This window comes from Typopeltis vanoorti, chromosome 1, assembly GCF_054136105.1.
Source record: "Typopeltis vanoorti isolate ZY-2024b chromosome 1, IOZ_Tvanoo_1.0, whole genome shotgun sequence".
In the NCBI taxonomy this organism is placed as follows: Eukaryota; Metazoa; Arthropoda; class Arachnida; order Uropygi; family Thelyphonidae; genus Typopeltis; species Typopeltis vanoorti.
Genome location: NC_143549.1, coordinates 110,652,201 through 110,678,654, shown reverse-complemented (window position 1 = coordinate 110,678,654; position 26,454 = coordinate 110,652,201). Strand labels below are relative to the sequence as shown.

Below are 26,454 nucleotides of genomic sequence, written 5' to 3'. Positions count from 1 at the left end.
AGGAATAGCCAACCAAAACTGACTATTATTCTAAGCAAACCCGTTTATAATGGACTCAGTTAGCTAAAAATATCTATTTGAGATTCGATAAAGACCAAATTGAGATAAGCTGAAGTAGATGGGCAGCCATCATACAAATTTTATGGAGATTCCCTGAAACTTCATAAATATTAACTAATAATATTAATAAAATATTGTGAAATAAAAGAATTTCATATTAATGATGCCAAAAATGAATAGTTATCAATAAGGTAAAGCCTAAAATCATTTGTGGCCAAATTAAAAGATTGAAGTTGCAAACAAATCCTCAATTTCCGCATGAGATAGTTCGCCAATTATATGTTTTTCGACAGCTAGAGCGCGTTTTTCGCAAACAACAAATAACAAAGAGAAATCCAGAAAACACCTGTCTTGAACAAACTTGGATATCGCAATGTTTGGAGAATTAATATAACTTTTCCTCTTCCGAAGTCAGGCATTGAATTTCTTTTCCTAAATAGAATGTCTTTCCATTAATTTCAGTCAGTATTAATGAAATAGTGTAATTATAAGGTAATAATAAATTTATAAAGTTCATGTTTACACCTCTAAGAGTAATTACAACGGACAATCGTATTGATTTAAGTGGTTATTTGTTATTTTTAGCAAAGTAAGCGTTACAAAAGATTCATAGATGAAACTAGAAATTGGCAAGATTATATCTGAAAGGAAGAGGAATTGTTTTTGCCCAGTGGTCAGTAAGGTTATCGCTCCTTGTTCAGAGCGTACCTTCTGAACTGAGCAAGTATTATTCGGTTACACATTATAAGTACATAAAATGAATTCCATGCATTGTACTTGATATTTGTTGAATTTCAGACTTAATTAATAAATTTAGATACTCAATAGACTATCTGTACAACATCATTAGTGGACTGAAGAATATAAAAGGTCGTCCCAGACACCGAAATGGATTATTCATAATTTTCAATATTATTACACTTCTCACAAGCAGTGATGGAACAAAGGTCCGTTAAAAGATTTGTGTGTGACCTTTTTCCTTCCATACATAACAGTTACAGATGGCTTGCTATAGTCAGATGTTTGTCCTTAAAAAAGATGGAAATAACGTGCTTTAATGTTTTTAAAAAAATGGATCTGTGTAAACTTTCTGAAGAGGTATAAAGAAATCCAGTTTTTCTCCTTTGTACAGTACTCGAGATAGTAGAGACTTAACGTGCCAATATCAAGGATATTTTCTAGGTCCGGCATTTGATGTATAAGCATTATTATAATATTTTATTTATGTGCTGATTTTCATCTCTCATCACTTTTTTTTTCTATTTTGGCAGCACAGAAATATGTCAATTATTTGCACAATCATTTCTCTACGTAGATATTGAGTAATGGTTATTTGTGAGATTCAGGTTTTTCGTTTCAATTTATAGATTATAATATTGGGATTCGAGGTGGGAGTTTTTTTAAATTATTAATCATTTCTTTTAAGGATTATGATTTGCTTTAGTTTATATTTCCATGTTGGTAGTATCCATAAATATGATGGCTTTCTTTAGTAAAATATATTAACGTTGCTATATATCAGGTTTATGCGTGAGTATTCATTTCATCTGTTAAAACTTCTGCTTCCAGTCAGAATTTTGAATATATATTACTCATTTATGATGGAGCTCTTAACTATAATGCCTAATTATTAATTCATCAAATGCTGTTTTAAGACAAGCCACTAAAATTATTATTGAAGTTAAAAGCAAGTGATTTTGTAGAAAGAAATTCTGTCATGTTGTACCATCATTTGATATTATGTAGTATTATCATATCCTGTACACCCCTAGAGGGTACATGTCAGAAATTTGATGATGATGACTTCTTTGTACAAATAATGAATTAAGAATAAATAATACGTAAAGATAGAAATTACTCAAAATAAAAAAAAAATTCATTGATGTATGAGTTTTTTTGACGATATTAGCACTTGAAAGATAAAATTAGAAAATACATTAAAAAAACAAATTAAAATACAAAGAACTATTTCAAGATGAAAATATTAAGATGCTTAATCTTAATTAGATAATGTACAAACAATAAAAGGCAAACACAAACAATAGAAGAAAAATGGAAGTATTTATAATAAAGATACAATAAAGTAGCAAAAAAAACTTGGAAGGACAAAAAAAATTAATTCAAAAAATTAGTACAAAAACTAATCAAAGATGGACAACATAGTATAAATAAGCGTTACAAAACTTTAAAAAAAATACTGCACTGAATTTTATAGAATAATACAAACTTCAAAAAAATAAAAATAAAATACATGAATGTACAAAATTAATGAAAACATTGGATTACATAAACTGCAAAGATACTTTCACGATTTATATAAAGACAAAAAAATATAATATAACCAAAAATATGTGACTCTGAAGAGGATAGTTTAGCATTTGAAATAACAAAGTTATTGAAAAGGCTCTTGAGTAACTAAAAATAAATCAAATAAAATAAAAATCATGCAAGGAATTCATTCATTAACAGCGAACATGATAATTATGTGATGTTTAAATAAATTATTTAAAGAAAGAAAAATACCAAATGAATGCAGAGAGAAAGAGAGAATAAATCCGAGGAATTATAGGGTGGGCTATATGTCCCGAGACTATTATGACAATAACTTTTGAATGGCTTCAAATATTTTTGTTTTATATTTTTAGATGAGCAACCCTTTATAACCCTTCATTAATATAAAGGAATAAATAGGTTTTACACAAAAATAAGTGGACATAAAATAAATAATTCGAATTCATCCGAGGAGCAACAAGGATTCAGGAAAATATGCCAACAATGTTTATATTAAAGAAATAATAAAAAATCATTCGAATACATCCACAATGCATGTGCTTTATACACTTAACTAATTATTTCATGGAATACAATTAAAAGATATAATAAACGCATTCAAAATAGAAAATATGCAAAAACAAATAAATAACGGTGCTAAATACATATGAAAAATTATTTTACTAGGTGAAAATTATCGTACACAACAGAAACAAATTATGACTCTGGTGGATAAGTTAAAAGATGTGAATTAAAAATCCAAGGGAAAGTAGTAAGTTTTTAAGTATTTAGGAATGAAAGCTAAATAATTACCTTTTAGTACCCTGCATGATGTCTAGTAGAGGCTAGTAGAATACCTAATGTCTTAATAGTGATGTGAAAGAAGATGAAAGAAGCAAAAATAAGAATTAATAAAGAGTTGTCAGACCAGTATTAACATATGCAGCAGATGTACGTGCAGAAACTACGAACATGAGACAAATTAATTAAAAACACTGACGATATGACAATATTAAATAAAATTAGGACTGAACAAATCAGATAACAAAAAACGAAAAAAAATCAAAAAAGAAAAATTAGTTAATTTTTCCCCAAGAAATAAGTTATGAGTTAGTGTGCCAATGCAAGAAATTATTTACTGCTATTCATAATTCGAGGCATATAGCAGTTGTTCTACTTAGCCATTTTGTAGCATTGAGCTTGGTTATAGATTTGCTTTAAGATATTTTCTGTAAAAAGTTTAACGTGACTTGAGTTATTAGCTAGAAACGTAGTATTACAATGCAGTAAGTGGTTGAGATATTTCTATCTTTTATATTGTTTGCGATGCTGACTTGAACCACTATGAAGTGGTCGTAAAGCGACGTATCATGGTTGTTTGTATTGCTCGTTTATTATTATTTTTTCTTTTAAGAAATATGCGATCAGGACACTTGCCTATTTGATAAACTATTAAATGATTACAATCCGTGATAAGATAGCACAGACATTTATTATCCAATGTCAGATTAAACTGCATATCTCTACTCATATCTCCAGCAATAATAAGTGTTTGTATTTTTCAGTACTGCATCCAGCTGTGCCATAAATTCACTCGGTGGATGTGTCACGTGACTCTGGCAATTAAAGCATGATACAGTTATAGGCAGGTGTTTGGTTTTCGTTGCCATTTAACAGAATGGCTTTTGGGGAATGTTTAATGCATGAAATAATCCACCAGATTTATTGTATTCTTGCAGTAATTAAAAAAAAAAAAATTCTTTGTATGTCGAAGTTTTTTCCCTTCCCTTTGAGTTAACACTGTACCATCCAAACTAATTTATTTATTTTTAGTACTGCGAATATTTGTATATTTATAGTTAACATATTTCCCACATATTAATTTGGGAGATTATCAATTCTATTGTTTATATATCCAGTTTCATATGCGATTGCTAGTTATGTGTAAACTTCATAATTTTGCCTGCATGTCAAAGTTTGCTGAATATTGTGGATTAAGATACTGAGGCAGCATTACAACAACAAAAGTTCTACAAACATGTTATATGAACAAAGGATGGTCGAATTATGGACAGTCCAATGCTGTGCCGTTTCAAAGAAAAATGTCAAGGTTCATACATATCTCTAGTTTAGCGGTCTGGACCTGAACAGCACCCGTTGGCCAAATGATCACGATAACAAATTAGAAGATCCACGTTTTGCTGATGTTACAACCACTGATCAGAAGGACTGCAACCAACCAGTTAGCAGCAGAACTGCCAATCACATACACTACCTTTTGCAGATCGAATAGCAGGGTTGATTATTCACTCTAATTATAATTAGCGCATTTGTTACGTTAATTATTTCATCAGATATGATGCTTGGGCTTCTATATTATTTTACTGTAGAGGAGGGTGAAGGCACAACGCCTCGCTACATAATTAATAAAGGCTCCCACAGCCAGACTACAGAATGTCTCGCTAATGAAGAAATAGGGCTGTCGAAAAGTCTTCTCATTAGGATTTGCATACTACTTCAACCCGGAGAAAGAGTCCCCCTAACTTATTCGTTTCCATAAGCTGGCTACACGTCGAAATTTCATTCTGAAATGCGTTTATTTGAGTGTTAATCTACATCCACTTTTCCCTTTTAAATGCAGTTCATTGAGATGGATTGCACCGTGATATACTGGAAATTTTCACCAAGCAGTCAGAATCCTTTTCATTTTGCAATATTTTGATTTTCATTTCAAACTGCATTTCTCTTTGTAAAATTATTACCTCATATTTCATCAATAACATTGAGCTAAGTCTGTAATAAAAATACATATTATTATATTGTTTAGTGTGTGTAATAAAAATCACCAATAAATCAGAAAGTCTACTGAAGTATTAGAATAAACTATGCGCGCGCGCGCACACACACGCACCAAGGAATACGTCAACTTCGGTGTATTTTTCCTATCACTCTTTGTCATTCCTTAGCTTATCTGTTAGAATCAAATCAAAAATATGTGAATTTGAAGAAAAAAAAAAAAAAAAACGTTTGGCTATTCATTTTTTGCACGAGAACATGTGAGTTAGCCAGTCTCTCATAGAGTTGGCAGGATTTATCAGACAAACACACAAACCTACGAGAATAACACACGCGATTAACAGACGCATTGCAAAGCCAACCGCAAATCAAGTGGCGTTCAGTACAGACCACTAAACTAAAGATAAGTAGTACTCGATTTTTCTTTAAAGTATTTAAGGTCTCATAGTATTACTTGACTGGGCAGTAATCCCAAAATAACATGAGAAACTTGACCTAAATAGCTTGATCTTCCAGGCTTCAGAAAAGTTCACTCCATCTCATAAGAAAATGAAAGTAAGTGCTATGGAAATTTTTAAAAAAATTGAAAAATAAAATAAATAAAAATTCAAACAAATCCAGGAATTCATTTTAAAACTGTTATGAAGAAAACGTGTTTTTTTCTTATGTGTCCGTTCAAGATTCACATAAACAAAATCATCAAAATCGATCAGTCAACCTTTTGGTAAAATCATGATCCATCATTAAAATCATGTTAAAAATGCCACAATTAAATCTTTACTCATGTAAGTGAAAATATAAATAAAGCCTTCTCTACAAGATATAAGAGCAAGGAGTTTAACTACAATTCGAAGGACCAAGTTATTTAACCAATTCAGAATTGGCTGCTCGTGATTTTTAGTTCATTTTTTTGCTCCATTTTTTTTTCTCTCTTTTTTTTTTTTTACAGAATTTTGTTTTATAATTCACGTCTTCAAAATACGATTAAATACGCCTCCTTATATAATGTTGTTTAATATTAGGACTACCAAGCATCCATATCTATATACATCCAGGACTCAGTAGGAGGAGGAAGAGGAGGAGGAGGAGGCAGTTCTAGAGAGCCTCGACATTGCTCCACCCCAACCATTCATTAGTTTTCTGTCAGTTAACTGCACATATTCTCAGCCACAATTTGAAGAAGGAAAATTTTTGTCGCCGTATGAGACCGACTTGTTCACCTTCAGTTGAAAAGTCCTTAACAAAAAAAAAAAAAAAAAAAAAAAATCTAATGAGATTCAAACGCAGATCTTTTCCAGACCAAAAGGTGTATATCTCAACGTTCTTCGACTACGCTGAAAAGGTGCTACATTTATAAAAGAACGCGATGGTTTCAAGAAGATTTGTCAATTCATTTCGTATTCGACTCTTTCGCTTAAAGTATGACCAGAACAGTTACATGAATACTTTTTTCGTAACTTCTCTATTCATTGCATTGAACTGAATGTCGATACAATTTCCAGTTTCACATCATTTCTATTCTTTTCTGATACTATTATTATTTAGACAAAAATTTGTGGCTTTAATTGCGACTGGGATGATTCTTCAGTTGAAATTTAAGCGATGGATTGTTTTATGATGTCACTTTTTTTTCGGAACTTTTTTGTGCTTGCTTCTCTTGATTGCAAAATTTCAAAGCTTTCCCTATTTCACAATTCAAAATCGCATTTATAAAATAACGAGGTCAACAGATGAAGTTTTGCTTTTAGAACTATCCCAGTTAATTTATTTCGGTTTGTATAACGTCAACAGTTAATAATACTATCAATGCCATCATATTGGAAATCATAGTAGAAACGAATAACTGGATTTTGCTTGTATTCAGCAATTTTCTATTTTTTAAAAATAATTTTTAAGGATTTTAATCTGAAAAATTCAGAATCTTTTTTATTTTACCTTCTGATGTAACACAGCTGTAAAGAAAACTGACTCCCATCTCACGAGATTTCAATCCTGGCATGACTTCATTTACGTCATAATTGAGTATTTTACTCGCTTGGTGCATCAAAAGTGTCATTTCTGTGCATTAGGTAAGTTTATCACATTGCAAGTTTAGCCAACTCACTCCCTTCCCAAAGGCAAGATTTTCACTGGCCTGTTATCTCACCACGTCTTATTTCCATCTTGATAGCCACATCAGATAGAGAAGTTCCCTTACTTCATCTAACAGTATCGTTTGGTGTTAATATTTGTTTTGATAGTGGTGTTAGTCATGGGACTTTATTAAATGGATACTGCACGAAGTTCTTTTATGGTACCATTTGGAAAGAGTTGCTAAAATAAGTAAAACTTGATCTGCAATAATTAATTATGGGAAGCCGGAAGTGGGGGGGGGTGAAGGCTTAATTCACATAATTTTCTTTCCAAGTAATTTGGAAAGAACACCTCACACGATATAAAAAATTAATTTTAATTTAATTTAATTAATTTAAATTTAAAAAAATTTTAAAAGTGTTATTGCAAATCAAACAAAAAATAAATAAATAAAAATAGTAAAAAAATCCTAACATAACATTTGCAAAGCAGAAGCCTTTCATAAGATGACTTACAAAATTCATAGTTTTTATTTTATTTTATTTTTATTTTTTATTTTTTTCGCATTGTAAACACGTTGCAACAGTGTTTAATGCTTGACAATCTTCCTGAGTGCGGTTAAGGTTTACATTAAGTTGAATGTGCAGCCATGACACTTACTTTAATAATTTCTGAAAATGGAGAAGCAACTTCCATATGAAAGAGTCAGACTGGTGACAGTTCGAATTTTTAAATATCCAACTCCTCCCCTATACAAGATGTGCCGTGACCGGTTAAAGAACGCAAGCTTTAACCTATTCAGCCATTCCGATAACCAACTTAAACAATGCATTCACCTGTCCACTAGTTACACGAGTTTTCGAAGGTACATATTGTTACGGAAGCGTCCAACAACGAAGTTTGCACTAGAAATACGGTGATAAGAAGTTACAGCCGTTGCGAAATACCCAAGAGAAAGTCCTATGATTGCAGTATCAAAAGATTAAGTAAATAAATTACTGTTCTTGATTTTTTTTTTCACTGTTATTTTCACAGTTTCGGAAAACGCGCACAAATAACTTTTTAAAAAATCGTATAATTCTTACGAACACAACACTACTTCTAAAACTTTGAAAAAAGTAATACCCTACCTCAACTCGCAATATTCTTTGATAGCAATTTTCTCTCATCATTCGCTCACTGAAATTCGGAACAATATCATAAACTTCTTAAGATAGGTTATGTACCTGGGTATTTCTCATAAGTACTTTCGGCGTAAGATTTGGAAGTTTATTATCGTAAACGTAAAACTAATGTAATTGTTACACATATTAATATAATTACCTATTGCAACGCCATCTAGTGAAGAAATGTTGCTTCAGACACCGAATTTATAAAATTCCCCTTGAGTAATTTCTTATTCGAGTAAATTTCTTGGAGTTCATCACAGAAGTAACCGACCGATTATAAAATAATTGAAGAAGCACATATTGGAGAAAGTATACCATTATTTTAATATCCAGAACACCCAGAAATTTTAAATAAATATAGTTCTAACAGAAAAGCTTTTTTTTGGTGTGTGTTTGAAATCTTGCCCACATAAATGACTTCGATGTCGCTTATGTCCGTTCCGTATAGAAAGATTTTAACTCCACACACGTCAACTAAGAATGTTGCTCTTATTCTTTCTTTCTGTTACTTTTGTTCCATATTTTTCCTGATTTTTAATTCATTTATAAAAGATGTTATCATTAATTATTTAATAAAATAAAACGCCGTTTAATGAATGTCTAGAATATTAAAAATGTCATTGATTAACTAAAGTCTTCTTTTCTTGATTTAAGCGTCAGTTGGTTGCGTTTCATTACTTCAGCGCAAGCAGTCCGTCCATTCTTTTGGTCCCCCAACCAGTCTTTTCGTATTTGGTTTCCAGTCACCGGCTAATTCTTAACTATCATTTTGAGTCCAACCTATTAACATGTTGATTCTTCCGATTTTCTCTTTTTTATTCATTTCTTCATGGGTTATATCTGGCATTCTTTATAAATTTCTTTCATTTTTTTTTTCTCTATGAAATTTTGTTTTGTTAACTTAATGTTTTAATTTCGCATATTGTATTTATCTGTTGTATTTTTCATGTTTCCATTTTTTTTCACATGCAGTATTGGTCGGATAACTGATTTATAGATTTTACTTTTGCTAAATCTTTATTTTTCCATATATATATAATTGAGTTTAGACATTCCGATATTTTCTTAGCCTTCAAGGATTATGCTTTTCTTCATCCTTATTTTCACTCTTCACAGTTATTCTTAAGTATTTAAATTTCATTATTACTTGTTCCACTATTTTCCCATTTAGTTCTAATTTCCATCTGATCGGTTCTTTTGCAATTCGAGTTTGTTTTGATTTTTCTGTTGATATTTGTATGATTTGAACTGCTGAAGTTTGAATAATTCCTTTTGGGGAAATAACGTAACTCCATCATCTGCATATCCAACCAAATTTAAATTTTCTTTTTTTTACCCTTTTTTATTCCATTTAATTTCCGTTATTATTTCGCCCATGATTATGTTAAATAAACGGTCTTAAAGAATCACCTTGTCTCATCCCTTTCCTTATAGGGATTTTCTGTGTATTTTTGTTCTGATATCTTATTACACGTTCATTTTTTTGCGTGTATATTGTTGATCATTTCGATGATGTGCAGTGGTATCTTTCTTAAAATGTGGTATCTTTCTTAATATCAGCATTTTTAGGATCCTGTAATCCGATTCCGTCGAAAACCTTCTCTAAGTTAATGAAACACAAATCTTGGTTTGTTAAATTCTTTTTCTTTATAAGAAATATGGTATCAGTGCATGATCTTCCCGTATGGAACCTTGTTGTTCATCATTATAATTTAGTCGTAATTCCAATTCTTCTTTGATAATTCTTGTACATAGCTTTAGAGTGGGTCACAGTAAGTTTATTCCTCGGTAGTTTTTGGGTTCAGATTTTGTTCCCTTTTCAAATATTCGTGTTGTAATATCTCCATTCATTGGAAATCTATCTCTTCAAAAAGAAATGTTTAATTAGATTTCTCATGTTTTCAGTCATTTCTTTCTTCCCATATTATAGCATTTCATTATAAAGTCCATCGGATTCAGATGACTTTTTCTATTTCCCAATTTTGAGATGACCGAGTCTATTAAATTATTGTTTATTTCAATTGCATCTGTTAACTAAAAGTACTTTTTAATTTATTGTGATGCATTTCACAATAACATTTTCCTGGTTTGCGCCTTCCCTCGACTTCCTCTTTAAAATCCTTCGTTTTCCCTCAAGGTAAAGGTCACACATCTAAAGAAAGCTGTGAGATAAGCAAGTGCTCATGGAGGGAGATGCGCCCTTGGCCTGTCAAATGATGGAATCAGCTGAAGGGAATGCTAAGCTTCTATTTGCACTTCCCGACTAAATATTACGACGAGAATCACTAACTGGTCTCGACTATCGTTTCGAAACCATTGCCTTAAGCTAGAATTAACTATAGCAATCAGAGTGCTTAAAGTGAATTAATTATGTTTAGTAGAACTGTTATACATATTCGAGGACGTGTGTGTGTGTGTGTGTGTGTGTGTGTGTGTGTGTGTGTGTGTGTGTGTGTGTGTGTGTGTGTGTGTGTGTGTGTGTGTGTGTGTGTGTGTGTGTGTGTGTCGGTTAGTAAACTGGTTGTAGATATCATTTATAAGAATAATAATGAAAATTTAAATAACAGAGAAAAGTATAAACTAGAAGCTCAATAGTGAATTAAATATGATTTTTCAGATATGAAGTTCAGGAGTTTTAAAAACAGAAGCTTGTGTCAGTTATAAGAACTACAAGTCGACTAATTTTTATGCACCGAAAAGATAGTGACAGAGAGAGAAAGAGAGAGAGAGAATTCCTAATGATCCTAATCAGTTTTGTGAGGAATTAAGGGATTATTCTTAAATGAAAAAAAAAAAAAAAAAATGCGGTGGATGATGGGAATTTGAACAATGTGATCGTTATAGAAAGTTTTTTACCTTGGGTTTAATGGAATGCGATCGTTAGTTTATCCTGTTAGTTTATCTGATGTTTTCAGGGGAAAAACTCCCTCAATCCTCATATGACATCGACTAATTCACTTTCAGATGAAAACACTATTTCTTTCATTCTAGACCGGATTTGAACCCACGTTTCGAACAAAAATTAGCATTTTTTTTCCTACAGCGCTGCTGGAGGCACTTTATCATGATAAGTCCCCATAAAGAAAGTGCTCGAGGGCGTGTTACACCGACCCGAAGACTATTTAAACTTTGGACACAACAGCCAAATAACTAGACTTTATACAGACATGGTTTTAAACGTATAATATGGCCGTTAGTAATGCATAGGCTCTTATGTAAAAATTAACCAATGAACGGGGGAGAACTTCCATAGACTGCAGAATACAGCACACTAGTGTTGGGGGAGAGAAGAACTAAAGAAACGAACACACTCACGTGCAAACAGTGGAGAAAATTGTACAGAGTTGGCAAGAATAGATTAAAAGTTGAATCTTGAGAGAAAAAAAAACACACACAAAGTTGTAGTTTTTTTTTTTTTTCATCTTCTCTGGAGGCTGATGAGAAAGCTACTGAGATGATGTATTTCTGTCAGGAAAGACCAAAAGGTAGAACTCAATCCAGCAAGAGAGAAATTCAATCCTATCGTGGTTTGTTTATTATCAAAGATAGGAGAAGTGAGATTTTTGTGTGTGTGTGTGTGTGTGTGTGTGTGTGTGTGAGAGAGAGAGAGAGAGAGAGAGAGAGAGAGAAACATGGCGGTACTGTATTTTGGTTGCATTGAGGATAACAAAGTTATGCTCACCCCATTGGAAAATAGCATAGAGGTGTTTAAGTACAGGTTGTGGAAGTTTTCAAGTTTGGGCTGTTTTGGTACTGAGAGGAAAACGAATATAGTGGACTGTTATCAGCAAAAGTAGGAATTCTAGTCAGTGAGAGGTCATTTATGCATAAGAAAAAAAAAAAGTACGTGATAAATAAAGAGAGCCCTGGGACACTCTTGCATTCTGAAGTGAACGCAGTGATCGACTAGAGAAAACTGGTTATTTGGTTACAAAGAGTGGAAGATACACCGAACGATGACAATTTGCTGAGCAGGCCTCAGTGTCATATACCATCAAATACGCCACAAATGAAAAGATTAATTACACAGGATATGCTGGAGTGTGGATTGAACTATTAGTGATTATTTAAAATTTCAAAACAACATTTATATAAAAATTTTCACTTCCCAATAAATTTACAGGCTATGTCGTTTACATGAAATTTCACGTAATTTAGATAAAAATTTCTAATTTAATTAATTTTTTAAGAATTTAATTTTTTAAATAAAACTTTTATTTTTTTAAAAAAATTGATTGTTATGACATGAAAAAAGGAAAGCTGGAAAATTAACAAACACTTTATAGAGAAAGGATCATAAAATACAGTTAGCCTTTTTGGGAACATAACAAACCGCTTTAAAGTAAACAAAAAAAACACCCAAATGAATCAAAACGTAAAATATTTTTCTTGAATTCTGTAATCTTATCCAGCAAGAATGCATAAACACATTCCCATCTTTTATGAAATTCAAAATCCCACTACTTAAGAAAAAAAAAATGTAAGAATAGTCTGTATGGTGGCCATTCCCCAGAGTAGTCAACTACATCGAAAATTCCGAAAGCGAAACCTCCAAGTTATTATTCTATTAGCAAACTCTACATCTTACGTTTCTATCCCTCAGTTTATGAATTAGATAAAAGAAAACATTGGTCGGAAAATGATCTCAATATATTTACATGTAAGTCAGGTGAATGCAAATACAGCAGCACCACAGAATTACAGTATAATGATTTTGCAGTATCAAAAATAGTATTTAAATTCTTTTGGAATGACTAAGATCAACGGAATCATTGTTTGCAAGGTATCGGTAATCAGCAAACTCAACCCCAGTTACTCATTTGTACTTCGATGTTGAGAGTTTACGAAAAAAAAAAAAAAATTAACAGCAGTTACAGTAAAAATTTTAAGAGCAAAAATAGCAAAATTGTTTGGAAAATCCAAATCATTTTCTTTGAAGCAAATCGATTCATGATGTCAGCGAACTAGTGATGGGAGTGTTTAACCATAAACCTTAAAAAAGACTTGGAAATGGGAATAAAAAAAATCTAACATATCGAAATGTAATATTTTCTTTTAATTTCATGATTTTAGTATATTTAAAGCTTTATTTTTTAAAGTTTTGATGATACCTCTTTTTTGTTGAGGATGATGGAACGTGCTAGTTCATAGGTACCTGCTTGTGTGGATTTCTTTCCTAGTGACATTAAAAGACAAAATAAGAAGGACAGTTCCTCCAAAATGGCTACTGAGAAAAAAAAAAGTACTAAAGAAATTTTCATTTTCTCATGAATCCAGAAATTAATTACAAAAGGCACAGTTCCGTTCCATACGTTGCCAATGCATCAAAAAAAAAAAAGTAGAAATATTAAAAGGCAGCCAACATCAGAACAGCCTTCAAAGCAGTCAACCTTACGAAGCTTTCTATTCTCTCTCTCTCTCTCTCTCTCTCTCTCTCTCTCTCTCTCTCTCTCTCTCTCTCTCTCTCTCTCTCTCTCTCTCTCTCTCTCCTAAAGACAAAAGTTCCATTTTATAAATATGCGGGTGTATACAAGATTCCGTGTCTTGTGGAAAGATGTACGTAGGTCAAACTGGGAGAAGTTTCTAAATGTCACCAAAAACATAAGCGATGTTGAAAACAAAAGGGAAGAAAAAAAAAAAAGCGAACCCACAGCGCACACTCTCGCAAAGAACTTCACACGGTAAATTGGCAAGTATCCTCCGTGTCTTACTTAGAAGAGAATTACTTCGATAGGTTGGTCAAGGAGTCCTCCGAGGTCATTCGCTCAAAAGCACGCTAAATAGAAATCAAGGAATGATCCTTCAACATGTGGAAGATATTAATTAATTAATTAATGTGTAACATTCAAAGCCTTTCCTATGCTAGCAATCACATACAAAACTTAATGTAGAGACTGCACGTAGTATGCGTTCGTGATTAAACTATCATTCCAGGCTTCTCAACTTATAGATATTAACTGATGATGGAAAACGTTTATTTATTTATTTATTTATTTATGTTAAACACACTCTCCTGAAGATGCTGTCAGCCATATAGACATAACGAAGAAATACATCTAATATTAATACTACTACTACTAATAATAATAATGTCTATGAGTAAAAACTTGGTTATTTATTAATTTTTTATTTTTTATTGAAGACGACCGGGAAAACATTACGAACGTTCAAGCAACAGACCAGTATAATAATTCTTTTATGAGAATTTTCCTTCTAAATCAATGTAGCCCAGAGGTATTTCAACGATAACACTAGAATAATCCTTGTCTGAAATGCTGGGGGAAAAAAATGTTATCCTTTAACACAATGCCAAGAACTTTCAGATGAGTCTTTAAATGCATGTCAGCTATTTTCAGTATTATGTGACAACCCGAGTGAGATCTTGTTTGAGAGATAACAGTGTCCCCCTTAACACATGACCGCAGGGAAGTTGTGTGGCACGATAGTACGACTGTCAAAAGATAAGAAATGAGACTTGAAATATTACTCAATTAACTAGTTTAGAGATACTTTGTTAGCAGTCAGCTGATAACCCTGCACCAAATGTAATTGGCTATACAAGTCTCAATTTCGAATCCGAATATTCAAACTCAATAATAGCAAGAAGAGAAAAGAGAAAATGAATTCCTAATAATTGACTCCAATCTTTATCTGGTTATAATTCTCAAAAAATAAATAAATAACAAAATTAGTTAATCATCAATAACAAGGAGTTCTTATAAACATTGTGATTTTAACTATAAAGTTCCAATCGCGAATTAGGAAAAAAAAAAAAAAAAAAAGTCAGTCATGAATACTGACCAAAAATAAGTTCAATCAAACTAATTCAAAGTTTATTTAAAAAGCAAACAAAGTGTCGCATGGTCCATTGTTTCAATTTATGAAAAATCTCGGTGTTACGCAATACGTCACACCGAGCAGAAGATGTTTGCAAGATTACACTTCAATTAAGTGATAAAACAATAAAATCATAAAGTAACATTTTTAAAGTGGTAAAATGAATTTTCATTCGTTAAAAATCGTAGTAAGTGATAGTTTATTTCTTTCTTTTCTTTCATTTTTTTAAATAAATGCAAAGTAATATTTGGTAATCCAATCTGTTATGGCTTCGTGATTTGATGGCAAGTTCAGTATCAAAGATGCATTAAGACGTTTTATTTAAATGTTGTGTTAAGTACGGTTCCGTTAATATCTAAAATCATCTCTTCATTCATATGCAGAAAATAATACAAAGGCCAGCAGTATATTGTAAGCATCTTCACTTTTAACTGTAGCTCCTCTCCACATAAAAATAACTGGGATTACCACTTATAGACAAGCCTTTCTTAACCTTTATTTGCTCAGGCAACAGTAGATGAATAATTTTAAATAATTGCGCTACCATCTATGTTTGTTAAGAAAAATGCCTTTGGGAAATGAAAAGGGCATTTGAAAGAATGAAAGCGTTCCTGAACCCATTCAAAAAAGGAAGTGATGTTTTAAAATTAATTGTCCTCGTTAGATCAGCATACGTAAGTTGGCGCAGCGAGTTTTCCTTATTTGCTCTGTTACAATAAATTAAGTTCAAAACCTGCTCTTCAGGCTTATGTGAGTTATTAGTAAAAAAAAAAAAAAAAGTGTCCGGTTAACAAAGAGACTGATTATTACTTTTAAAGTTGGGGTGCGGGGGAGAGAAAGAAACGGAAACACAGAATAAATATTTCAGGATATCGTAAAGCGATTAAAATTATATTTCTAGACAGAATAAATAGATGTTCAAAAAAAAAGTAAAACTTTAGTTAAGTTAAGGGATATTACAACCCATACTGTTTCATAGCCGAATAAGAAACTCAAAGAGTTTCATGCCGATTATTAGGACACCTTCTTGGCTATTCTCATAGTAGGGTATGTAAGTTCTGTTTGCTACAAACTTGGTATTACTAGGTCTACCTACTCACTGATAAGACCTCAATAAAGGTTGAAACCGGTCTGGGTAGTGACCTTCTCTCATAATGTAGAACAGTAATACAGCTCCTAGGAGCTAAGCTCACATTATGGAGAAATACCAAGATAGTGATCGGAGCTTGCTCCACCCTTACTATGAGTTGCCTCAGTGTAGCACTACCAAATGGATCACATGTTGCACTATCCAGGTATTTGCTTACGCTTGGACTTGCCGAACTTTATATAGTTTCTATATTCGGCATGAAACTCTTTGATTTTCTTATTCGGCTACGAAACAATATGGGATGAAATATCCCTTAACTTAAATAAGTTCATGTCGCCGAATTGAAGCCTTTGGCTCTTCATATAATTAGTAAAACTTTAGACTTCCGTAGTATCTTGTAATCGGTGGGGATTTGGTCTCCGATATTCCACTTTGTTTACTGAACAACAGAATTCGTTTTTTGTTCAGTTTCACATGAATTGCAAAGGATATAAATAAAAACACCATTAAACTGAAGTAAATTATGAATTAAGAACTTTTGAATGTTTCTACGAAAAAGTAATTTTAGTGTAGTCATGTTACTAGTCAATTCCTCTCTGAAAATATCAACTGGATTTTCCCTGTCTTAATGCCATGTGTGTTTCCGATCATCATTCTGTTAGATAGGAACTTAGAATGTGCAGTCTGGACACTCTCCATTATGGGATGGAAGGGAGTGTTCATTTCTGTGTAACATCCAATTCAAGTGACACTTGTCACACCAACATTCCACAGCAGTACACACACAAGTACGATGTTTGCCCTTCGTGGTTTGCATCGAAACTACAGTATTTTGACAATAATTATATCAAATAAAATCACTTTTAGCACTTGCCAAGTTAACAATGGAAATAAAGGCTCAATAATGAAAGGAAATATTGCTCAATCATCTTTTTATTATTTTCAATGTCAGGATAGCAACCAAAGCAACTGTTAGCATTTTTTTCGATATGTTTATAACAGTAAAAAAATATATTATTCAGTTCTGTGATAAACTGTTCATCGCATGGAAAATAATCAAAATCAGTTTGTACAGCAATTCAAACTATAGATACTCGATTTAAAGACTGGAAGGCATATACTCGAATAAGCCAGTACTCTCTCTCTCTCTCTCTCTCTCTCTCTCTCTCTCTCTCTCTCTCTCTCTAGAGAAATATTATACGTATCATTTTACAGCTAAGGCATTTTAAAAAATTAATATTTAATAATTCTACCGCTGCATGTGTTTCGGTTGCAAATTGCATTCATTGATAGGACAACAAAAAGAACGGACTGTTTATACACTCTACTGCGAATGAAAGAAGTTAATTAACTCAAAAAAAGTAAACAAGACCAAGGAAAGAATAAATTTGATAATTCGACACGCTAGATTACTGTGATGATGATGAAGATGATGACAGGGATTATCCTATAAATCCTCTTGGAGAGGACACTAATCACACTACGCTATGATTAGTGCACGTTAATTGCCTTATGGGAACAACTTGGGCTCTACCGTGCGTATGTGATTGTTTGGTATTGACTGCTACTGCAAAGAGGTGCTCTGAGAAAAATGATAATAATAATAAAGCCTGTGTTTATTTTTATAATAATAATAAAGCCTGGATCAGAAAAAGCGTTTATTTTCAGTGGTCTTTCTCTTCAAGAATGCACATGTTTCATTTTTTTTTTTTTTTTACTCCTTGGAAATTTAGGACGTAATATTACTCATAAATAAAAAAGGTGTAATAATTTTATTTATACATCGAGGATTTTCAAGTTTAAATTTTTCTTTGTTAGTTTTTCTTCATTTCTTGGTTGAGAGAAAAGAATCAATCACCAATTTGTAATTACCGCAATGATATTATTCTATAAGTCTTTTACCACTTTACCGAAGCAAAATGTATCTTATTAGCTGTGAACGATATCCAGATGGAAGTTCAACAATCTTTAAGACCTTTCATTGTTGCATTTCCCACGAGGATGTTGCGTTCTCATTGTTATATTTGCACAATGGTAATAAGAAAACCTCAATTCAAACTAATAAACCAATTGGATCGCACATTAGTAGTTTCGTATTAATGAAAAAATGCTAATGTATTCACCAAAGCGTAAAGACAATTCTTATTATCTTAATATAATGCATTTCGCCTGACAGCTGAATAACAGCGCACACTTCATTCGGTGGTAATTTTAAATCCTTTACTTTAGCTGCTGTGTCAAATCAAACGGAATTATCATTGGAAAACAATATAAAATAGTTTCATTTCCACCCACACACGAAATTACCAGTTTAGTGTATTGTTTTCCAATGATGATGATGCGGCTTGATGTATGATGCATAGTTTAAAGCTTTACTTATTTTGAATTGAGGCTTCCCCGTTGCCAGTGTGTATGACGATAACAACAAAATATCCTTGTGACAAACTACAATGAAATTAACAAAACGTAAAATTCATAGCATAAAGTTAACAATTTTAATGCATGTGGTATTTTTATGCAGTTAACATATAGTGGGTGGACACAAAAAGTGTGCATATTGGGAAGATATGACCACGTTCATAATAAGTGAATTAGGTCAGGTTTACGTTGTGATAGTAAAGGGAAGATGACTCTACAGGCCACAGATTGTTCATATAGCCAAGGCCCTCATTAAAAGTAGCTCTTCCACGCGATTAAAAACTAAAATAATCTGAAATGAACCGAGTTGTAAGCGAATTGAGCTATAAAATACAATTTGCACCGATCCCTATAGTATAAAATAATGCATCAGATCATGACCGAAGTTCACAGATTTAAATAGTTTAATTCTAATCGAAATTAATGAATTAAAACTGAATTATTCCTCGCATTTTCTCACCACTCTATAGAGATGATAATTCACTCCACAAAACTACGAAAGGGGGGATCTGGAAAGTTCTGATAAACATCTAGAACAATAATCTTAAACAAGTGATCTAACCACAAGAAAGAACATACGAGGATGTAAGAACATGAGTTACCTTCATAACTCTGCTACTAAAATTTCTTTCTTGTGCTTATATCAGTTGCTTTAATATCATGTTTGTTCAAGGTGTTTATCAGAACTTTCCAGGATCCCCCCCCCCTCGTATTATTACATATCACCCGGGCTGAAGGAGAAGGTCTATAAGTTATTTTCTCTATAATTTAATTTAAGATAAAATAAGGCATGTTCTTTTCCTATCAAATGAATATTAAATAGTGCTTTAGTTAGTAATTGCCTGCACCTACTGCCTAGAAACATAAAAAATAAGCTTAGTTTTTCTAAATCGTACGTGAACTAATAGAATGGTATTTTAAAAATAGAACTTCCATGATTTATTCCCACAAAGGTAATCCACGTCAATTGATCTAACCAAGTATTATTGCAGTCCAAATGAATTTAGCAGACCTGCTTACCAATCTCCTGAAGACTACATATTATGCATAGCTGATGGAGTTGTTTTTGTAAGATCTTAACAGATGTCTAAGTGTTGTAATTTTATACCCAGGTTTAAAATATAGCCAATGTAAAATTGGGTATTGATATTGACTTATTCAGACCTGATGACCAAACATTCTCTGCAAATCGATTTTTCGGGGTTTTATTCACCATGAGTATTTCTATTAGTCCCATACGATTGGATAAGCACTATTTCCGTGCAAAAGATAGTTTTCCCTATATTAAATGTATTCTTGTGATTGGTCTAAAAAACACACTTATACATGTAATATTCTTTTGCACGGAAATAGTGCTTATCCAATCGTATGGGACTAATAGAAATACTCATGGTGAATAAAACCACAAAAAATCGGTTTGTTTAGAGAATGTTTGGTCATTAGTCTTTTGATATTGTTTGGTCAATATCAAAAGACTTTACTTCTTTTCCCTGTTTGTAGTTTCACATGTAACAATAATCTTCGTGCAATTCCTGTATGTCTGGTTCACGACACAATATCTGATTATATTCTGCAGTTCCCATAAACTTGTCACGATCTTGTTATAATGATTCTCCTTTGTCAGTGAACGACATTAGCGGATATATACAGATAGAATCAGTTTCATTCGTTTTGGCAACAATGAAGTCAAATCAAGCCATGCATTTATGGTTTTGATTTTCATTGTTGCCAATGCCATCGTATTTATAATTATTATTACTGAAGCATGTTAGTTATACGGGGACATTTCATTTTATAAATTAATGCTACTTATTGAATTGTTTCTACTGTTCGTGAAGCGTTTTCTCGTTAGCTTTCAGCGCTGCTAAGTGTCGAATTTCCATACACATTATCCTAAACCTTAGCATAACTACGAAATGTTATTTTCAAAATAACTTTTTTTTCTTTTGTAGCAGGAGCAGGGGATCGCTATTATTTGAAATGTGACAATCGTGTCATTGATCCTAGGATGGCGTTATATCATTGCGCGGTTTATAATTATCACTTAAAATTAACTCCCAATAAAATTAAGCAATCTCGAAGAAGACTCCGATTTTTTTCTGCTAGTTTAACTTGGCACTGTTTTTTTCTTTTTCTTTTAAATCTTTGTTTCTGCATTTTAGTTAAAAAATGTGATACTAAATTTGAATTTGGCAAGATCCCCATCCCCCAAACCAACGATTAGATTATTAGTTACATTACAATCATAATGACGTCACCTCTTTGTAAACTGCACACAAATAGCAAATAAAATAAATACATCCTGCTTGGCGAAGAGTATTGAACGTTACCTGCTCTCCAATCAACAGGCTCCGGGTTCGAATCGCTACTTGGGCGTTAATGTTTGTGATTGTCTTCAGGTAGGGGATGAACTATGTGAGATGTGAGATTACAACCCTGCCTATTTGGAAGCCTGAAATGGCTTTAAAAAGTTCCATGCTTGCTCTCTACAGCAGGGTTTCCGGATTATGTGAAAAAATAAATAATATCAACAAATATTACTCGCCCACCCACGATACTAATTTACTCCTTTCGAAGCCACGAAAAACGTTTTGTAAATCAAAATAGGAAATATATTGGAAAACTCTGTCAAATCAATTCTGCAATTTTACATTTCTAGCTATTTATGCACATTTATGCGAATGGTTTGTATTTCTTATTTTGAAACCTCGCACGTATATTTATCATCCTCTTTCTTATTTTCAGATAGGCTGTCCTTAAGCTGAATGCAAAGAACAAAAATATTACTGAAAGACTGCTTAGAAAATTGCAGTCATTATCAGTGGGGATTGAAAACAGAAAACTAAACAAAACACACGCAACAATAAATTCCGATTACTACGAAGAATGCTATGATTAGTCACAAAATAATTTAATTTCGTTGAAGTTTTACCATAAAGACAACATTTGGGTGTTCAAAGAGTTAAACGGCCGATCCCATACTTGATATCTTGCCTACTTTTGTATTTGCTTGTAAGGAGATCTTACTATTCGTAATAACTAATTACCGATCAGAAGACGATCACCCAATCTCCCCCCCCCCCCAATTAGTCACCCCTTACGCCTCCGAACGAAGGCTACAACCCTTTCTCCTTCTCAGGATTAATTACTCATTTCAGGGCTCCGTTAAGGGGAAACCCCGCTGACAAAACGATTGCTTTAGCAACCTCCGCAATTTCTATTCAGTTGTTCGTAAGTCTTTAAAAAGATGACGTGCTTTTGTCTCTTTTAGAAAACGTGTTTCGAGCTTTACCTACTGAACGGGGGGGGGGGGTATGTCTCCATGCTCTCGTCCCTAGTGGTTCGAACGCACCTAGGAAATTATTTATAGACTACAGCGTGATCAGCAATAGTGCGGAGTTCGCCGTTTTAAGGTGGACAGTTATGGGGCGTTTGCGTGTGTCAGCGGCTTTCTCTTCTCTTTATACGCCACGCACACATCATTGTTCTTACGAAGCAGTTTTTATTCGGTGTCTCCCGAACCCTCACTAAGATATAATGGGGTGTACCTTACCTGAAGACGGTCGGTCCGAATACCTAGTGCAATACACCCAGGCTGGCCACAAAAACGAACTTTTCTCGTCCACACAACGATCTCCCTCAGCAGTATCCTGACTTCCGTCCACGCCCTGTTCGCTGTCCTTCGCCGACCGACCAAAGTCGGGCGACAAGATCCTCTCGATAGAGAACTTTAACCCAGATCCTGTCAGCCGTAAGGGAGACGCAAGTTCTGTGTCAGTTACTTGCGGGCCGTCTCTGGACGCACTGCCGTTTGGGCAGGTGATTGAGATGGGCCCCTGGCGCTTAGGCTGGCGTCTATTGGATGGCGGGAGTTCCTCTGTACCCGGGGCCATGGCCGTGTACGCCAATGCACAGCGGGCGGGAACACTGAGGCTGGCTTACCGTTTCGATGATGCTCTGCTTTCTCGGAGCCTACACAAAAATCACGCTAACTATGGAATATCGGCGAGTTGCTTGACGGCACACCTCTTTACTTGCCGCTACTATTTCTGATGGTGAGCGTTTTACTAATCTGCTCTAGTATGTTGCACTGCACTTCAACCGCCGATTTTTAGTTGGCGGACTAGCCGTACGACGACAAAGGTAACATCTGAAGTCCTATGTGGCGGCAAAGTACAAGGGCATTCTTGTGGTTTTTATTTACTGATTTCACCGGTATCTAGGGAGTAAACCTCCACCATAACTACCTTCGACAATCGTGCCATCCCTGCATTTAAAGGCCAAACACGACCCTCCAATCAGCGAGCTGGAATCACGCCACCATAGCAACCACAGTCGCTATATTTCCGTTGGCGGGCAGGCGACAAGTGGACTTCACGCAGGAGATAAACACGTTCTGGGACGGATTCCCCACATCACTTCGAAGCCAGGTATTGTTGGAATGTCCGCTGGGCGGTCTCCAGCCGTGGGAGGTCTTACATTAATACCATCCCATTTGCGGGCGGGCTAGTAATATAGGGTTTAGGACACATAACGTACCGGGAGGTTGCTACGAAGCCGTAAGGCGTTGGGCACCCCTTACTTCCATTACGCGACGCGCAGCATGGGGAACGTGTAATAGTTCCAAAATGGTTATTACTATACCTCCCCTTTCTCCCCAGATGAAGTGGCAAAGGGAAAATAGAAGGGGGAGAATAAGCCTAAATGAAAATGTGTTGCTTTAAACCAGGGGTTCTCAACCTTTTCCAGTGGCGTACCACTATATTTAATTCAAGATATTAGATGTACCCAGTGGTGAGCTATAAGGGGCTCGCGCGAGCCCTTTGTTAAATTTTTCTCAAATTTGCGAGCCCCTTGTTCTTCTTGTTTAATAATCTTGTAGAACTAGAAAATACCGCCGTGGAATGTATACATGATACTATAATTGCTACTTTAAATTCATATGGATTTTCTGATAATTATATAAAAAATCATTTGATTGCATTTTGTTCTGATGGAGCTAGTTAATGTTAGGAAACAAATCAGGTGTTGCAATCAAATTTCTACAAAGATTTCCCAACGTTGTGATTTGGCATTGCGCTCATCGTTTACACTTAGCATTAGACGATTCGATAAAAAAAAAAACATTAAAGAAATAAATCAATTTGAAATATTTATGGATAAATTATATACTTTTTATCATCAATCTTCAAAAAATCAACGAGAATTAAATACGATTGCAAACGACCTTGGTATCGAAATTTTAAAGATCGGCTGTGTGTTTGGACCACGATGGGAAGCTTGCAGTTTACGAACGGCTCTTGCTGTGTGGAGAAATTACCCAGCTTTATGCAAGAATTTTGCATCGAACGATAAATATAAGGGCTTTTTAAACCGACTTCTCAATTTGGAATTTTTCAAAAAATCTAGCATTAATGATTGATATCCTACAGGAATTATCATATCTGTCGGAAGCTCTACAAAGTCGCAATATAAGTATTATAATATTATAAGAGCTAAGTTAGGCCTTTTTTTTTTTTTTTCTTTCTTTTGCTCGACAATGCGAGCCTTTTGTTAAAATTTCCATAGTTCACCACTGGATGTACCAGTAAGGCAGTGACTCACGTACCACCAGTGGTACGCGTACCATAGGCTGAGAATCCCTGCTCTAAACAATCAACGGGAGAAAACGTGAAGTTGTTCTGGCAATGAAAATTACAGTCCATTTGAATGGCATCGAAATTTGCATATGTCTATAAGACCGGTTTTGAACAACTTCTTCAAATGCTGAATCGGGTTCTGCACTGATCCCCTTTTGTTGTCCAAGTTTAGGTTATCTCTTGAAATAATGTAAATAATGGTAATAAATTGCGATTAACTACTCCTTCCTTTTTTATATTCCGAATCGGCCTACGAATGTCTAGCTTTCAGTCGAAAAGGCTTGAACTTGTGTTGTAAAAAGAAACGAAACCAAATTATATTAAATTCATTTTTCATGCGATAGTTTTTCTATTTCTTAGTCATGAATTTAACTACTGAGTATTGCAGAACTAAACACTGCATTAAACACAAGAATGAAAAAGAAATTCAACTTTCACTTATCTGACGATAATCTCCATTCGCAATCCATAAGAAGTGAGCAAAGTAGAAATAGATAGCGATGTAAAATCCAAGAGGTGAACTCGGTTGTTTGTAGATAAAACTCCATTCGATAAATCTCCGGACGATACGGGGGCGGGGGGGGATAGTTTTACCGTAAGAGCATCCATTTCAATCCTTCAAAGTTCCGATCAGAAATAATTACGACATTATATACTCTCCCACTCAGTTACAACTTCTCTGAAAAACTGAGTAACACAACCCCCCCCCTCCCACTTAAAATAACTTTAGTTAATATAAAACTTGTTTTCTTTTAAATGGCATAACTGTTTATAAAATTCTTTACTTTATTATTCCTTGTTCCTCTGTCCAGGCTGGAAAAGTATCAAAGCCGTTGAATATATGCGTATCGCTTTTAAACACTCTTTCCATCCCTATTACCATAATTTACCTCCTCTTTCAGCACTACACAAAATTTTGATTTGGGGATTTGTTGTACCGATCATTTTAAGAAAATGCATTTTGACACTTCAGCAGTAAGTGAAGCTTAGTTGACGCCCATCGGGATATTAACTTCATCTACCACATCCATGAATATTCGCAGTTGGATTCGAACCAATAATTCGTTGACTGGAAGTGCCATCTACTCAGTTTTATTTATTGCAAGGAATGTTGGCCGAGTAGATACACTATCCACTCCCCAACTAACAGGTTGTGGAATCCCTGCGTGGATGTTTGTAAAAGACTGTTCTGGACGAGCTTGTATAGCTCCTTAAAAAAAAAAAAAAAAAAAAAAAGAGCTCATCTAGATCCAAAAATATCAAATTCCTGGACCTGACAGCTCGTTAAACTGCAGTCAAGGTTAAGTCATTTGAATAAATCGGTCTTCATTTATTCAAAAGAGAGAAAGCAGAGGATCATCGACTAGCTAAAGTAAATTGCACTGCGTTGCACATAAATTGTTCTACAAACATAAAAAAAAAAAAAGAAATGTTATATTTTGAAAAAATTAAAGAATAAGTTCCTCTTCACGTATGTTATTGCTTAATCCTTTGTTTTCAGATTTCGCAGCAGCACGATTTATAGCGATGATGTTCTTTGTCAAAAAGGAGAGATTTTAATTCGATTTCTGTTGTATTGCGAGAACATTTATAAGATATTTTCAGCTGAAAGTCAGTTTGTTGATCCATATGAAAAAAAAAATAAATAAATAAAACCATTTACCCCGCCTTAAATCTCGTGTTTTTTCATCCTTCAGAACATTCCAAGTCTGAGAACAGCAATTTGCTGATATAAGAAACTCTTCGCATAGTTGGTTTGGTAATCCAAACAACTAAACCGCGCCTTTTGATTGTAAACTCTTTTAAAAGTATATATCATTCCCAAGAGCTAAACGCAATTTCTGAAATGAATCTTACCAGAAAAATTAAATAAATCCTAAATTTATTAGCTTTTAATTTCATAAACTTTAGTATAAATGTTTGCAGCTGTATTATCGAACGTGTATGTTGGTTATGAATGCATTTAGATTGTCCAATGCTGAATCAATCCATTTATGTAATTGGATTGAAACATACTTCAAACCATTGCAGATGCTGCTTATTTAGGATGGTGCAATAGCTTGAAACCAACCAAGACATTTTTTGGGAGGGAGAAATCAGT

The 26,454-nt window shown here is 33.7% G+C and overlaps 1 protein-coding gene across 1 annotated transcript in view; it reads right to left on the bottom strand.

Annotated features, from left to right (window-relative positions):
* LOC150110313 (homeobox protein engrailed-1-B-like) overlaps window positions 1-22,607 on the bottom strand; it is a 99,088-nt gene extending 76,481 nt beyond the window's left edge. The window contains exon 1 of the mRNA XM_090395766.1: window positions 22,268-22,607. Within this exon, the coding sequence (XP_090251892.1) occupies window positions 22,268-22,607 (340 nt within the window). The remainder of the gene's footprint in view (window positions 1-22,267) is intronic.
* Window positions 22,608-26,454: the final 3,847 nt, after the last annotated feature.